Source organism: Lycorma delicatula, chromosome 1, assembly GCF_047948215.1.
Source record: "Lycorma delicatula isolate Av1 chromosome 1, ASM4794821v1, whole genome shotgun sequence".
Lineage (NCBI taxonomy): Eukaryota > Metazoa > Arthropoda > Insecta > Hemiptera > Fulgoridae > Lycorma > Lycorma delicatula.
Window position 1 is genome coordinate 67,741,819 of NC_134455.1, and position 16,646 is coordinate 67,758,464.

Sequence of the window (16,646 nt, forward strand, 5' to 3'; positions counted from 1 at the left end):
AAGTCATGCTCTTGAAGCATCATTTGATACGCATAAAAATCCATGCAGGAAACTTTTTTATTGGGAACTGGCTTTATTGTTGTTGGATTAATGACTGGAATATTGAAATGATATCCTGGCTCACCTTTGCTGAAAATTAACGGGTACTGCAAAGCATCATAAAATTTATATCGGCTACGCCTTTCAGCGTATTATCATGTGCCCGTAACACTATGTCTCGTGGAGAGCATGGGTCACCAGTAACCAAAACAACAACTTCATTGATCATCGGCGCATTATAATGCCTCTCATGTTCACCACGTGGAGTCCGATCAGTATGAATGACCCCTGTAATTATCTGGAGGCCAGTTTTCTATTGCAATTTTAAAGAGGTATTTACCAACAAATTGTGGCTATGTAACATTCGTTGAATTTTCAATAGTGTATCTCTTTCAACTCCTTCAATATACTGACGACAGTTTACATCATTTTCTTCATCACCCATAAAATACACCTGCAAAAATTTATGCTGTTCATTATTTGCTGGAAAAAGTGATCCAATTTGATGATATATCTGTCCTTGAACAGTAAAAGTTGGTGAAAATCCAGGCATTCTTATCACTTTATCTACTCTTAAGGAACTCATTTGGAAGCAAGAGTTATACTTTCTGATTTTACTTAAAAATTACTTCGACTCATCTGTAACACTTAAATATAGAGTTTTCAAAGGCTCCTCTGGTTCACCAAGAAACAAAAACTTTACCACTGGAACAACACATTCCAGCAGTTTCATCTTTCCATTTCAAAGTATCGCAATGCTGAAATTTTCTATTCATTGAGCCAATACCAATTAAAGAATGCTTATGGTATTTAAGTGAAGGATCATATTGAAATCCAGAATTATTAAATACAGACCATTTGTTATGCATGAAATCTCAACGGCACGTGATTTGCATTTCTGCATGAACCATTCTTCTCGCCTACGATTGTTCTGCAGTTTATCTCGCTCTTATAGCTGCCTGCTGTTCAGCTTGTCTTTCTAAACAAATTAGTGTTTGAATTGGTGTTTCAGCTGCTCTTAAGGTAGCTCGGTGTTCAGCTTGCTCATCTAATCTTTCTTGTCTCTGAGAAGTTGTTTCACCAGCCCTCAAAGCACATTGTCGTCTCGCTTGTTGTTGTCGTCTTAGTTCTGCGTGAGCGGAAGATTCTTGAGTTCAAGCAACTTTTGCCGCCTAGGCCTGTGATGAATCCCTGGACAGGCTAGATTTGCGCTTCCAAGGCATTTTAGAAAAAAAACAGAGTAAAAACTGAAAATAGCGTTAGAAGTAAAACAAAAAACAGGCACCTAACCTCAAAAACTGGAAAAGTTTTAGTATTGCTTAGAAGTGACAGAAGAATAACAACAATAAATATAGAAGGATTTGAAACAGCAGAAGCACTATACTCAATTGAATAGTGACTTGACCGTCGGTATTAGTGTTGGATTGGCACTTTATTTCATTTACTTACTGGAATGCCAGATGGCGTTGAATTTGGTCAAATTTTTTGTCAGACGATCATACCTACTAATATAAATTTTTTTACCCTCCTGAAAAAATATTGTGTTTTTTTTACTAAAAAGTGTCCTATGTCCTTCGCAATACCTTTGAGAATATATGTACGAAGTTTCATGATGATCGGTTGAGTAGTTTCTGAGTGAAAGCGTAACAAACAAACTCACATTCACAATATTAGTAACGATGTGCGCGACTTTTGTATATCTCTGTACTAAATCATTACATATATATATATATATATATATAAAGTATATAAAATTAATATTAAAAAGATTAATTTCAGTCAAGTTATACAGATATATATTACACACCTGTTACCATCACAGTTCGAATATTAGCACCTTTCAGTACACTAATAACACCTGTCGTCTGCGGTTTAAGACGATTCTCCAACACCACTAATCCAAGAAAACATAAATCAACTTCAACTTCTTCTCTCGATAAGCGCTGAATTTTAGGATAAGTTAAACGTGATGGTAGATTACGGTAAGCAATTCCAAGAACTCTGTAACCTTCCTGTGTATATCCTTCTAATCGTTTACAAAAGTCATGTGGAACTGTGGATAAAATAAAAAAAAGTGAATGAAAATCAAAAACATATCTAATGAAATAATGGAAATATTAATTCAAATAAAGCCAATTTCAAATATTATTATTGTCCTTGTAACAGTCTTAAAACTACTTCAAAGAACTACTTATAGGAAATCATTGTAGATCATTGAAGCCAAGAATCACATATTTAAAATAATATTAAAAAAAAGTTTACAATTTCATAAATTATGAGTAGATAAACAAATAAGAAATAAAAAATATGTTGAATACGGGGGCTGATCCAAAACTGACTTCAGATTGGCTGTTGAGAATGGTCAACATTTTGTTATTATGATATGGTATAAGTGTAGTACCTAGCAGCAATCTTTAATTTTATTATATGCCCAAATGCCTCCTTTTCCAATTTTCTAATACTTGGCTGATAAAACTTACCACACTATCAGCTGTGTAAAATTTGTTTTTTAACATAAAAATGTTTAACATTGAAATAATATTTTTACAAAATTCATCAACAAGTATACAACACTAATATGTTCATGGTAATACTGTAAAGTAATAGTCTGTTCCAGGAACCAGAAACGTGCTTAATTCACGAACAAGCCACAAAAATTCATCAGGTACTACCAACTCACTACCAAACTGAAAAATTATGGCTACTGTGTTTTGGAGCCGCAAGGGACATTTTGTTGACAGAATTTATCAAACTAGGATGAACAATATCACAAGTCTATTGCAAAAATCTAACTAAAACAAACAGCATAAGGGGAAATGAACATGAATGATGCAATTCTTCTGAATGACAATGAGGTGCCTCACTCTGAGGAAAGTAACAGAAAGTGTTTATTGAATAGAAAATTTCTTTTACCATTCCCCATGTAAATAGTTAGACTTGGTAATAAGATGAATACCACCTCTTCCCTAAGATGAAGATCTAGCTGGCTAAGCAGTAGTTTAAGGCCAATAAAGGAATCATGGGTAGAGCTACCTCAGCAGCAAGGGTGCCCAACTGACTGCCTGAGCACTATATTGCGAGTTAGTATAGTGACAAGAAGATATGAAATACAGTTATGCGGATACTGTATTAAAAGTACAATAAGATCATTTCCTATATATGAATATACGTCTGTTGTTTTACTAGCAATGTGGAAATAAAGTTTTGAATAACTGTAATAGATAATACCCTATTTCAAAGTTGGGTATTTGACAAAAACAAAATTGCATTTGTAACTTTAATTTTTTCACACATTTTTTTTATAAGTTAAGGTGTCATAAACTTACTATATAATAAAAACAAAGTAAATTCCATTTCTAAAATTACATACTAAGTAAAGAGAATACAAACTTGTTTCAGGTTGGCAAAGTGTCTGTATCATTTCAGGAGATCCTTTGCAATAAACTGTGAACTCTGAAGCACCTAGAGTTCTACTGATTACACTCATCCTTTGTAAACTTGAAGAGAATGGAAACTGCCTTACAATACCCACTTCCAAATCCAGCTGTATTAAAAACAAAAATTTTAAAAATGAGATTAACAGATTTTTAATAACAAACAGATAATAAAAAACTAAATTTGAAACATAAATTGATTTAACACAGTAATTTAAGAGCTAAGTTTTCAGAATATTTACAATAATGTTCCTTTTAATTATTCATGCATTACTAACAAAATTATAATTATTTTAAATATATAAGAGAGGTTGAAATACAAACAGGGATTTTCATACTGTTTTAATAAATAACTAGCTGACCTGGCAATGCTTCACCATTGCTAGATTTGAGTGTATATATAGATTAAATGAACACAATTGAAAGTTTGATAAAACATTAAAAAACTGAACATTAGGGAATTCAAAAAATGTTACCTTTCACTTTATCCCTTTTCACCCTTTCCTCCTTTTTCCAATTCCCTTATTTCCTTTCTCCCTTTTCCAATTTTCATTTTATCCTTTTTCCCTATTTCCCTTTCTCCCTTTTTCCCCACGTGTAAATCGGTCCAGTAGTTCTTCAGTCTATAGCGGACACACATATGAACATTACCTTTTATATATAATAGAAGAAAGTCTGTTTGTACATTTATTTGTTTGTTTGTTTAGTAAATATCTCAACACCGACACCACCTGGTGGGTATAGTTTTTCCAAATATTTTTCTTTTCATGTAACTAATATATTCTGAATAAGAGCCAAATCGGTCCATAAAAAGTATTTTTAAATATCTCAACCCCAGCGCCATCTAGTGGGTCCAAATTAATTCAAAAACCTTCGCGGGTGTCCGCACAACAACTCACCAAAGTTTTATCGCAATCGGATGAATGGTATAGGAATGCATATGGGACAAACAAACATTCATTTTTATATGTACGAGAACTATAAATAAAGTAATGAGAATAGTTAAGAAAAACTTTTTATATACAATTCAATTATACATGGACTATATCATCTTTGAAATAGTTCCTTTCGAAAGCCACGCAACGTTTCAAACAGTTTTCCACTTGTCATAGCAGTGTTGGAACTCAGAAACCGGAATGCCCTTCAGATGGTAGATTATGCTTTTTTTTATATTTTCTACTGTTTCAAAATGGTGTCCATTGAGGTGTTTTTTTAAGCCAGAAACAGGAAAAAGTTGCAGGAACTCAAGGTGGGTGAATAAGGTGGTTAAGGAACTCATTAATTGAGAGTGCAGTGTGATATGGTGCATTGTCATGATGCGCAACCAATTATCTTTGATGGATGGTCTCATGCGGGCAACTCTTTTTCGCAGTCTTTCTAGAATTTGTCATGAACATATTGATTTATAGTCTGTCCTGTAGGCAAAAACTCCTTATTGAGCGAATCAGAGATTCGCTCAACATTGTCATCAATTTTTTACATTAACGGTCTTCCAGAGCGTGGATCGTCCGCAACTGATTTCTGGCCATCTAAAAATGCTTTAAACCATCTAAAAACTTGGGCTTGCTACAGAGCATCATATCGATACACCCTTTTCAATTTTGAAAAAGTTTCAATAGCAATCTCACAAAGTTTAACACAAAACTTGATTGCACAACGTTGCTCATAATTAGTATCACTCATTTTTGTAACGCACAACAAAAACTCGTTTCACAATAAGTTTTTTTGTCTCACATGGCAACAATAGACTAAAAATATTAATACCTAATAAAAATCAGTTGTTCATATAACATATGTTTACTAGTAACTTTACAGTGTTGCCAGTTTGGCTGCCAAAAAAAATTAGTCTCATTATTTTTACTTACAGACCTCGTATATAAGATTACATGACTGACATGATTCATTGGAAAAACATTTGCATGTTTGTAATTGTTACCAGTAATACTGCTTTTTCTTTCCTCCTGGTATGATGCACTCATTACGTCTCATCAGGAGATATAGTAATGTTGGAGATAAAATTATTACAAATTTTGAAAAATGAAGTGGTCATTCTATTTCAAATTTAAATTAAACATGAAATTAAAATTAATTTTGGTGATTAGAGTCCCTCGGTCCAGAACATAGAACTGGTTTAGTCAGTGTATTATGCTCATCAGCCAAGAACCTCAATGAACACAATTGAAATAACAGTTGCTCAAGAAAATCAATGTATAATTACTACTAAAATCATTGAAAAACTTGAAATAAATGTTAGGAACATAGAAACAATAAATGAGATCAACTTAAATTTAGCAAAATGAGTGTATATTAATTTAGCTACATGATTCCATACATTCTATAGTTTGGACAAAAAGGAAAACTAATTGCTGTCATGCAACTTCTACAGCAATATAAAAAGAATAGTAAAAATGTTATCTATAATCACAGGGAATATTCTATGTTGGCTTTCTTTCATACAACTATTTTGCAGTTCAGTATTATAAAAAGATTTTTTAAGATAAAGTGAAAAATTATGACAGAAGTGGCAAATACTGCCTCACCATCCACATAGCGAAGATTTCATGCCATGATTGGACTATTGTCTATTTGACCTATTTAAAATATACTTAGCATTGAAGAAATTCCAATGGAAATGAGAACGTCATTAATACTACGCAAGGATGAGCCAACATGACACCAAAAGATTTTGAAATTAAAAAGTTTCCTGTGTGCTGGAATGAAGTGCATTAAATGTGGCAGAAGACTACATTTGGAAATAGTGTCTTAAGTTACCTCATTGTTCTTATTAAATAAATAAATAATCTTAATAAATTGCTTTTTATACTCTGTTGTGAATTACTCTGGGTAGCTGAAATATACTGCAAACTGGAACAACAAAATCTTCCAAAGCAACACAAGTGCTTTCACCTAGTTTCATTCCCTATTACTAACATTATAAAACCCATTGACCTATGCCCACTCATTTTCTGTCAGTCGCCATTTTTATGGAGTCAAATACACCAGCTATGTCAACATATCTAAAACTTCATGCAATGATTGACACTTTTAACAGCGAAAATAATGGAATCTAATGACATTCATCATGTAAGAAGGGATTAGGTGGAAAATAAAATTTCATGTATCAAAAGCTGGTAAAGTGAATATTGAGAATGAACCTTGCAGTGATCAGCAGTTTCTGTGATGATGAAAAGCACGAAAAATGGATAAAATAATTCAAGTTGGGTTGACTGTAAATTTTTATGTTATGTATACAGAGTGGCAGAATGATCTGATGATTTTGTAGTCATCATTATGTTGGCATAACTGCCAGTGAGAAGGTGGGACACTATTGTCCCGCCTAGCACCAGTCATACCATTTTAGTTACCATCATAAGTTGGTCAGGTGAACATTGTACATTTATGACTGAAGCTTATTTTAAAAATAACAATCTCCTAACAGTACTGTGTTTATTTTGCAGACATTTTGATTTAAACTGGAAAGTGTCTATTCCCAGTACGAATACAATATTATTGTGGGTAAAAAACTTTTGAAACACATTGTCTGCTTTAAAAATGTAATCAATTGGATGAAAACGCATTGTGAGAACATCTGAAAACATTGATTCTGTAAGATTAGCTGTAACACAGCCTCCACAATGTTCAGCAGTGTGACGTGCTGCTGCACTAGCCATTTCTGATTAAAGTATAAGAAGGTTTCCATCTCTTCAAGATGATGTTAGTACAGGAACTCAGTGTAAATGATCAGGTGTCTCAACACTGTTATTCTTTTAAGTGACAAGCACATTTTCACCTCTTTGGATATGTCAATAAACAGAATTCTATGATGGGGCTGCCAATAAACCATGAGAACTTCACCAGTGTCCACTTCACAGTTAATAAGTTACAGTTTGGTGGGCAGTTTCAATATTTAGCATAATAGGCCTATATTTTTTTGAGGAGCCAAATCACAGGGTAACAATAACGGCTGATCTGTATATAACAATGTTGAGAGACTTTTTGCTACCAAAACTGAAATAGCTTGGTGATGGAATTTGATTCTAATAAGATGGTGCCACTGCCCATATTGCAAATTTCCACATATATATATATATTTCAAGAAACCATTCCTGGATGTTTGATTTCAAAACATGGCAAGATTCCTAGGCCAGTAGATTGTGACTTGACCTAGCCAATTGACTTTTTCTTTTGGAGCATTCTTAAAGCTAAAGCCTTCCTCCAACCACTTTTAATTGCAGAACTCAAGGAAGCCATTCAACGTGAAATTGCAGCAGTTTCACGAGCACAACATAATTTTCAAGTAAAATATGGAATATTGTAAGTAAAACTGTATAAACTGCTTTTTAAGTTCGTACATTAAACTCTGTAATACTATAAAGCACATTTTTTTTATTGTCCCTCCAGTATTGTCAGATCATTCTGCAGAACCCTGTATATACAGAGACGTTAAAACATTTTATGAGATGTGTGTGTAATATTCAATAATCCAGAGGCAATAATTCAACAACATGGTAATGTTTGGCTGCACACATTATGTGCAACACAAGGCTCTTATAAAGTTGAAATTTGAACCTATTCCATACCCTCCACACTCATCAGATTTGGTGTTCTGCAATTTTCATTTCTTTCACAATTAAACACTCATATTAAATATATTCATTTCACCAAATTTGATGAACTGAAGGACGCAATGAGGTCGTAGACCAAGGAAAGACCACCAACATTCTTCATTCATGAAATGAAGAAGCTGGTTCACCATTTGGAGAAGTATGTAGCTATAAATGGTATATGAGGAAAAACTGTAATTTTATAGTAAATGAAATGTATAAACGTACTTTTATGCCATATTTGTTTTAATTGTGAGTTATGAGCAACTGTGCATTACTTTCAGTCACTCCTCACACAATAGCTACATTTAATTATAATATACAAAATTCTAAAACATGAAGAAACATCTTACAATTACACCATGTAATCTATCATAAATGATTACATCAAACAGTCTTTCTTTCATAAAAAGATTACTAGTTCATTCATTATAGTGAAAAAACCCTTTAATAACAAGTATCACTTCTTTAATGGCATAAGCTTTTCTTTACAATTGTATTTTATATACAAACCACCAAAACACAGTAATTTTATTTTATTTTACTGTTTTGGTGGTTTTGTATTAAATATATACATATTTATTATATAAACTGTAAGCAAAAATAGAATAACAATATTTACCTCACTACAGCTGTGCTTTAAAGAATGTTTTGCAGGTTTTACTACTGTAGGTGATATCAGATCAAATTTATTATTTTCACTTATATTTGGTTCTTCTAATAACCAACCAGTGCACTCAAACATCTAGAAAAAGAATTATTTTATTAAATATAAAAGAAGTTAGCTGTGCTTAAATATTAATGAATTTATAAACGCTGCCTAAATTAAAAAACTCATAAGTAGAGAAAATTCCAACAATTAAATTATTGCACTGAGCCAATCCTTCAACATCAACACCTATTATATCCTACATCTCTCAATTATTCATTCTATACATGCTAATGTATGTCTTCCTAAAGGTTTTACCCTCTATTCATCATGCACACATAAATTTAGTTAAACCAAGATATCTTAATGCATAGACAACCAACCAAACTTTATATTTTTTGAGAATTATAAAAAATTTCTCTTCTTTTCTATAAATCTTAATTTTGATTCATCAATCCACCTAATTTCACTGTCATCCTGTAATACCTCATACAAAAAAACTTTCATTCTTTTCAATTTTCTATTTTTACTACTATCCAAATTTCTCAACGATAAATCCCTAGACTCTACAAAAATTACAACCTCTCGATTTGGCAAAGTTTTGCCCTTTCAAGTCCTTCTTCACCTCTAGGAATGGCCAGAAGTTGCAAAGAGCTAGATCTGGGCTGCATGCAGATGAGGAACAATTTAAATTTTTTTTCATTCAAAAATTTGCAGGTTATCTGAGCAAAAGGGGGTGCACAATATCACAATGCAATAGAAGTTCTTCAATTTTTCTCCACGGGATTTTTTTCTGAACTGTTAGCATAATTTTCAGTACATTGATGTATCAGAGAGCACTTATAACCATCCTTGTAGGTATCTGAAGTTGGTAAATGAATCTCATGATAGAAAGATGATCGTGATGACTACCCCTGCTACTTGCAGCTCGGTTTTTTCATATGTTGTGAAGATGTTGATTTCCATTGGGAGTTTTGTTGTTTCATCTCAGGGTCATAATTAAACATTCAAGACTATCAACAGTTATCACATTATGCACAGAGTATGTTCCTTCCTTCTGGTAGGAAACCAACAATTTTTTGCAGACGAATACGCACTACTTCATCTAGTCAAGAGTTAGGAACCGCAGAACCCAACAAATGCAACATCTTTCATATATATCCACTTGCTCAGAAAATTGTGTGCAGTGCTTTCTGGGGTGTGTAGCAGTTCTCCCAAACTGTTGCACACCAAAATGACAATCTTCTCGAATGATGATGCTTGCTAGGTTCACTCTAACGTTGTTAATCTATATGCTTGGTCATTGACTTGCTTTTGCCATAACTTCCCACTCTTTTGTCTGACCAATAATGCAGCATGCCAACAAAAAAATAATGTTGCACATGACACACAACCTTCATTAAATGCTTTTTTCAATATTTTGTAAAGTCAGAAGCTAAATGTTTTTAAACGGACGCAAAATTGAATCGTGTAATGTCGATTAGATATTTTTTCTCATGACAGGCAATTATCCAACACAGTTTACATAAATGATCACTGACACTCAATGATTATAACAATCAACTTGAAATTGACATAGAATGACATATATACTTGTATATATGCAGGATTGCAAGCACTTAAATTTCCACTTTGAGTGCTTCCAATCCTGCACTTTGCACACTTCAAAAATCTCATTACTTTTTAGACCACATTTGTAAATATAGAGGTAATTCAGAAGGAAAGGGAAAAAAACTTGGGAACTGATTCTAGAGCTTGAAATAAGGAAAAAGGTTCATACAAATTTACATTTAAAAATCTTTTGTTGTGGAGTTATTGCTATCGAGAAATTTTGCCTAGATTTCAGTTCACCTGGTGAAATGAGGTCATACTGAAATTTTTAAGGCATCATATAAGGGGTAAACTTGATGGTGATCAGAAAAATATCAAATAAAACAGGTCCCAGAACTGTTTCTACTGCAGTTTTCATGATATCCAAAGTAAAACAGAAACATTCTGTGACAAGAAATACGTTTTTTTTTTCAGGTTTGCAGTACAATAACTTTATTTAATGACTTATGTATAAATTTTATTATCAAGAATTGAAAGAATTTAAATTTGTGAAAATGACATAATAAAGTTTATGAAAAACAAAAAAAAAACTTTTACTATTAAGAACAAAACTTTGCAGAAAAATATTACGAATTTGCAAAAATTAAAGGCATCTGTTTTTAGTACAATAAATTTAGACCTTTGAAAATATAGGTTGGTAACACTTAACGTATGCTTTGAAATTAATTTAAATACTCTTCATTCCTCCTCTATGAATCATGAGACCTTGCTGTTGGTGAGGAGGCTTGAGTGATCAGGGATACAGAGTAGCTGGACCGAAGGTGCAACCATATCGGAGAGGTATCTGTTGAGAGCCAGACTAAGGAATGATTCCTGAAAGAGGGCAGCAGCTCTTTCAGTAGTTGTTAGGGGCGTGAGTAAGAATGACTTAAACGGCAATATCAACATCACTCAGTCCTCTGAGTACTGCGCAGCTGAAAGCAATGGAAAACTACAGCAGCTTTTTTTCCAAGAAAATGTGGCTCTCTGCATTTTCATATAGCAATGATGGAGGCGCCTTCCTTGGTAAAATATTCCGGAGGTAAACTAGTCTCCCATTTGGAACTCCGGGTGGGGACTACTAAGGAAGGGGTCACCAGAAAATTAAAAAATAACATTCTACGAGTCGGAGCGTGGAATGTTAGAAGTTTAAAAAAGGTTGGTAGGCTAGAAAATTTAAAAAGGGAAATGGATAGGATACATGTGGATGTAGTAGGAATTAGTGAGGTTCAGTGGGAAGAGGAAGGCGACTTTTGGTCAGGTGATTTTAGAATAATTAACTCAGCTTCAAACAATGGGCAGGCAGGAGTAGGTTTCATAATGAACAAGAAGATAGGGAAGAGAGTAGAGTATTTCAAAATGCATAGCGATAGAATCATTGTAATAAGGATAAAATCAAAACCTAAACCGACAACGATTCTTAACGTCTATATGCCTACAAGCGCCCATAATGATGATGAGGTAGAGTGTGTAAACAAAGAGATTGGAATGCAAGCACTGGAAAAGGCAAGGAAGGAAATATAGTGGGTGAATACGGGCTGGGCAAAAGGAATGAAAACGGAGACCGACTTATAGAGTTTTGCACAAAGTATAATTTAGTAATTGCCAATTTAAAAATCATAATAGAAGAATATACACTTGGAAACAGCCAGGCGATACTGCAAGGTATCAGATAGATTATATCATGGTTAAGCAAAGATTTATAAATCAACTTGTTGACTGCAAAACTTACCCTGGAGCAGACATTGATAGCGACCATAATTTGGTGATAATGAAATGTAGATTGGGGTTTAAAAACCTGAAGAAAAGGTGTCAGATGAATCGGTGGAATTTAGAGAAGTTTGAGGAAGAGGAGGTAAAGAAGATTTTTGAGGAGGACATCGCAAGAGGTCTGAGTAAAAAAGATAAGGTAGAAAATGTAGACGAAGAATGGGAGAATGTTAAAAAGGAAATTTTTAAATCAGCAGAAGCAAACTTAGGCGGAATAAAGAGAACTGGTAGAAAACCTTGGGTTTCAGATGATATATTGCAGCTGATGGATGAACGTAGAAAATATAAGAATGCTAGTGATGAAGAAAATAAAAGGAACTATCGGCAATTAAGAAATGCTATAAACAGGAAGTGCAAACTGGCGAAAGAAGAGTGGATTAAAGAAAAATGTTCAGAAGTGGAAAGAGAAATGAACATTGGTAAAATAGACGGAGCATATAGGAAAGTTAAGGAAAATTTTGGGGTACATAAATTAAAACCTAATAATGTGTAAAACAAAGATGGTACACCAATATATAATACGAAAGGTAAAGTCGATAGATGGGTGGAATATATTGAAGAGTTATACGGAGGAAATGAATTAGAAAATGCTGTTATAGAGGAAGAAGAGGAAGTTGAGGAGGATGAAATGGGAGAAACAATACTGAGATCTGAATTTAAGAGAGCATTAAAAGATTTAAATGGCAGAAAGGCTCCTGGAATAGACAGAATACCTGTAGAATTACTGCGCAGTGCAGGTGAGGAAGCGATTGAGAGACTATACAAACTGGTGTGTAATATTTATGAAAAAGGGGAATTTCCGTCAGACTTGAAAAAAAGTGTTATAAATGTGAAGAATACAGAACAATTAGTTTAACTAGTCATGCATCATAAATCTTAACTAGAATTCTATACAGAAGAATTGAGAGGAGAGTGGAGGAAGTGTTAGGAGAAGACCAATTTGGTTTCAGGAAAAGTATAGGGACAAGGGAAGCAATTTTAGGCCTCACATTAATAGTAGAAGGAAGATTAAAGAAAAACAAACCAACATACTTGGCGTTTATAGACCTCTTTTTTCCTGTTTAGCCTCCGGTAACTACCGTTCAGATAATGAATCCCGTTCAGAGGATGAATGAGGATGATATGTATGAGTGTAAATGAAGTGTATAGTCTTGTACATTCTCAGTTCGACCATTTCTGAGATGTGTGGCTAATTGAAACCCAACCACCAAAGAACACCGATATCCACGATCTAGTATTAAAGTCCGTGTAAAAATAACTGAGTTTACTAGGACTTGAACGCTGGAACTCTCGACTTTTAATTAATTTAAATGTCAGGTAAAGATTTTTGAATATATGTATATGTTTGGAGTGTCGCTTTATATGGAAGTGAAACTTGGACAATCAGAGTATCTGAGAAGAAAAGATTAGAAGCTTTTGAAATGTGGTGCTATAGGAGAATGTTAAAAATCAGACGGGTGGATAAAGTGACAAATGAAGAGGTATTGCGGCAAATAGATGAAGAAAGAAGCATTTGGAAAAATATAGTTAAAAGAAGAGACAGACTTATAGGCCACATACTAAGGCATCCTGGAATAGTCGCTTTAATATTGGAAGGACAGGTAGAAGGGAAAAATTGTGTAGGCAGGCCACGTTTGGAATATGTAAAACAAATTGTTGGGGATGTAGGATGTAGAGGGTATACTGAAATGAAACGACTAGCACTAGATAGGGAATCTTGGAGAGCTGCATCAAACCAGTCATCAAATGACTGAGGACAAAAAAAAAACTCTTCATTACTATCATAAAATGGTGGTTACGTGTTAATAATAAATGTTAGGCAGTATAGTTGTTTTTTGACATAATTTTGATTCTATTTAATTATTGTTGAAAATGATAAGTAATTTTTTTATGTGCTTGTTGAACTCTAAATTGTATCTACACTTTTTCAATTAAATCTGAATTAAAATAGTGAAATTTTGTTTTAAAAAGAGATACATCTCTTCTTCACTCATGCAGAATATGCTGATATGATTTTTTTTACAGCTTTTGTGATGAAATAATGCCAATGTAGATATCCTAGATAAGTATTCTGTAGAGTTTTTAATAATCTTCATGAGAACGGTACACTTCCCAATGCTCATGTTTAATCTGAATGTCAACTGGTACTGAATGTCATCAGGTGGTACAGCTAAGTCCTACAATCAGTATGTGAAGAATTTCTACATGACTCAACATTCCAAAAAGTATAATATGGAAGACGTTACATGTTCGTGGACTGGGTCCTTACCATGTGCAGAAAATTCAACACCTCCAGCTTAACGACCACAATTGCAAGTTTGCCCATGGGTTAACAATAATTACCACTTAATTCCATTCATACTATTTTTAGATAAAGCTACTTTTTATTGTAATGGCATAAACAACACATAGAATTCACATCAGCAGTCTGAAGAAAGCTCACATGCTGTAGTTGAATCAAATTTCCAGGAAAGGTCTTTCGTGAACATTTAGTATGGCATGATCAACAAAAAAAATAAATAGGCCCTTTTGTACTGTAGTAATATGTCATGGGGAGATATATTTTGAATTTAAAAAAAATGAATTTCTTGATGAAGCACAAACACATTTCACAAATGAAACAAGACAGTTAGCTCCTAGATGAAAAATTTACCAGCAAAGGGACTGAACGTAGAGGGCTGGTAAATTGGCCGCATAGATCATCAGACCTTACTTCCTTAGATTACTGTTTGTGGGAATGGATGAAATGCAAGGTGTACAGGCAAAATATAGATGTGATGAACTGATCGTTCGCATTCTCAATGCTGCTGACCTCATCAAGGAACATGAAGATATAAGGTTGACAACAGAAAATGAACCTAAACCTTTTTCAAATGTTTAAATTTATTGTATTAAAAATAGCAGTTTTTAATTTTTATGAATTTGTAACATTTTTCTGTTGTTTTGTTTTTAATAATAAAACTTGTATTTTTTTTTTGTTTTTCAGACATTTTATAACATCAATTTTCTCAGAATTAAATTCTCTACAAGTTTTGATAATAAAGATTATGCATTTATTAATCATTTAACAAAATTATTAAAAAAACAGGTTTTTTCTCACTCAATTTTTCTGTTTTACATTGGATAATATGAAAACTACGGGAGATACACAGTTCTGGGACCTGTTTGATTTTTTCAGTTCAAAAAATATAAAAAAATACTAAAAATATATTTTCAGTTCATAATATATATATTATATATAAAATATAATAATATATATTATATTATCCCTTATATAATGCATTAAAAATTTCAGTATGGCCTCATTTCACGAGGGTAATTGAGACAAGGCAAAAGATTTTACTAGCCATAACTTGATAACAGAGAATTTTTGGATGTACGTTTGTTTGAACTTTCTTATTTCAAGCTCTAGAATCAGTTCCTAAATTATTTCTCTTTCCTCCAGTTAATCATCCGGTATATTTAAATATTTTTAATATTACACAAGTATTTAAAAAGCCTCATCAACAAATGAATATTTTCCATTAACTATTATTTCAATACATAAACTAGAAGTGTGTAAAAAAAAGAGAATTTTAATTTTCTTACAAAAGGATTTATTTATTCTTTAAACTGATACTGTCCCCCCTCAAAGTAGCATCTATCAATATACTTTGAAAAATCCCCCTCAACTAGAGACGCAACACACTTCTTCCAGATATCAAAACATTACTGAAAAACGTTTTATTAAATAGCCTTAAGTTCAATTAGCAATTTTTTATTTATTTCATCTATCATTGTTGTACTTTTAATGTTCTCTTAACCAGTGAGAACAAGAAAAAGTTACAGGGTGATGTATCTGGAGAATACAGAGGCTGCAGAATCACTATGGTGTTATTTTTAGCTAAATAACCACGAGTTAATAGCAAAGTATGGGCTGGAGATTAATGAGGTGTAAAATCCAAGAATTGTTTGCCCGCATTTGTGGATATTTCCTTCAGATTGCCTCATGTAAATGGTATAAAACTTCTAATTAATACTGTTTGTTCACCAAATTCATAATGGGTACCACTTTAATCTGCAGAGGGGGGGGGAAGGAGAATAATATTTGATTAAATCTAGTATGCCTTTTTTTTATCTTGATTCTTCAGAAAAATTTTCAATAGGATCAATGGACCTGAATTTCAATATCTACTACATCCACTTTACCTATTATGATCAATTTAAATAATTCTTAATTATCAGCAATGTCAGCTAACAATTACTCTGTAATTTGCTTTTGTTGAAAATTCAACAGTTTTGGAACAGATTTTGATATTACTCATTTCATATCAAAATTGTTTCATACAGATTTCCATCTCTTCAGCAACTCTCTAATAATGATTCAATGACTTGATCGCAATGTCGATAATATTATGTTGAGATTTTCATCGGTTGTTGATGTGTAGGATGTCCAACCTTTCTGTTGTCTTCAGCATTTTCACAGCCTTCTTGAAACTATTTGTATCACTTATTATATTGGTGTCAACATAACAACCTTGCCAAAAGCATTCTCTAATATTTTCACCACTTTACTGCAGT

The 16,646-nt window shown here is 33.0% G+C and overlaps 1 protein-coding gene across 3 annotated transcripts in view; it reads right to left on the bottom strand.

Moving 5' to 3' along the window:
* anne (polyamine-transporting ATPase anne boleyn) overlaps positions 1–16,646 on the bottom strand; it is a 229,047-nt gene that overhangs the window by 39,920 nt on the left and 172,481 nt on the right. For all 3 annotated transcript variants that reach the window (XM_075356201.1, XM_075356192.1, XM_075356211.1), the window contains 3 exons: positions 8,700–8,822; positions 3,430–3,583; positions 1,847–2,092 (listed from right to left, as the gene is read on the bottom strand). In XM_075356201.1, coding sequence (XP_075212316.1) covers positions 1,847–2,092; positions 3,430–3,583; positions 8,700–8,822 — 523 coding nt within the window. The remainder of the gene's footprint in view (positions 1–1,846; positions 2,093–3,429; positions 3,584–8,699; positions 8,823–16,646) is intronic.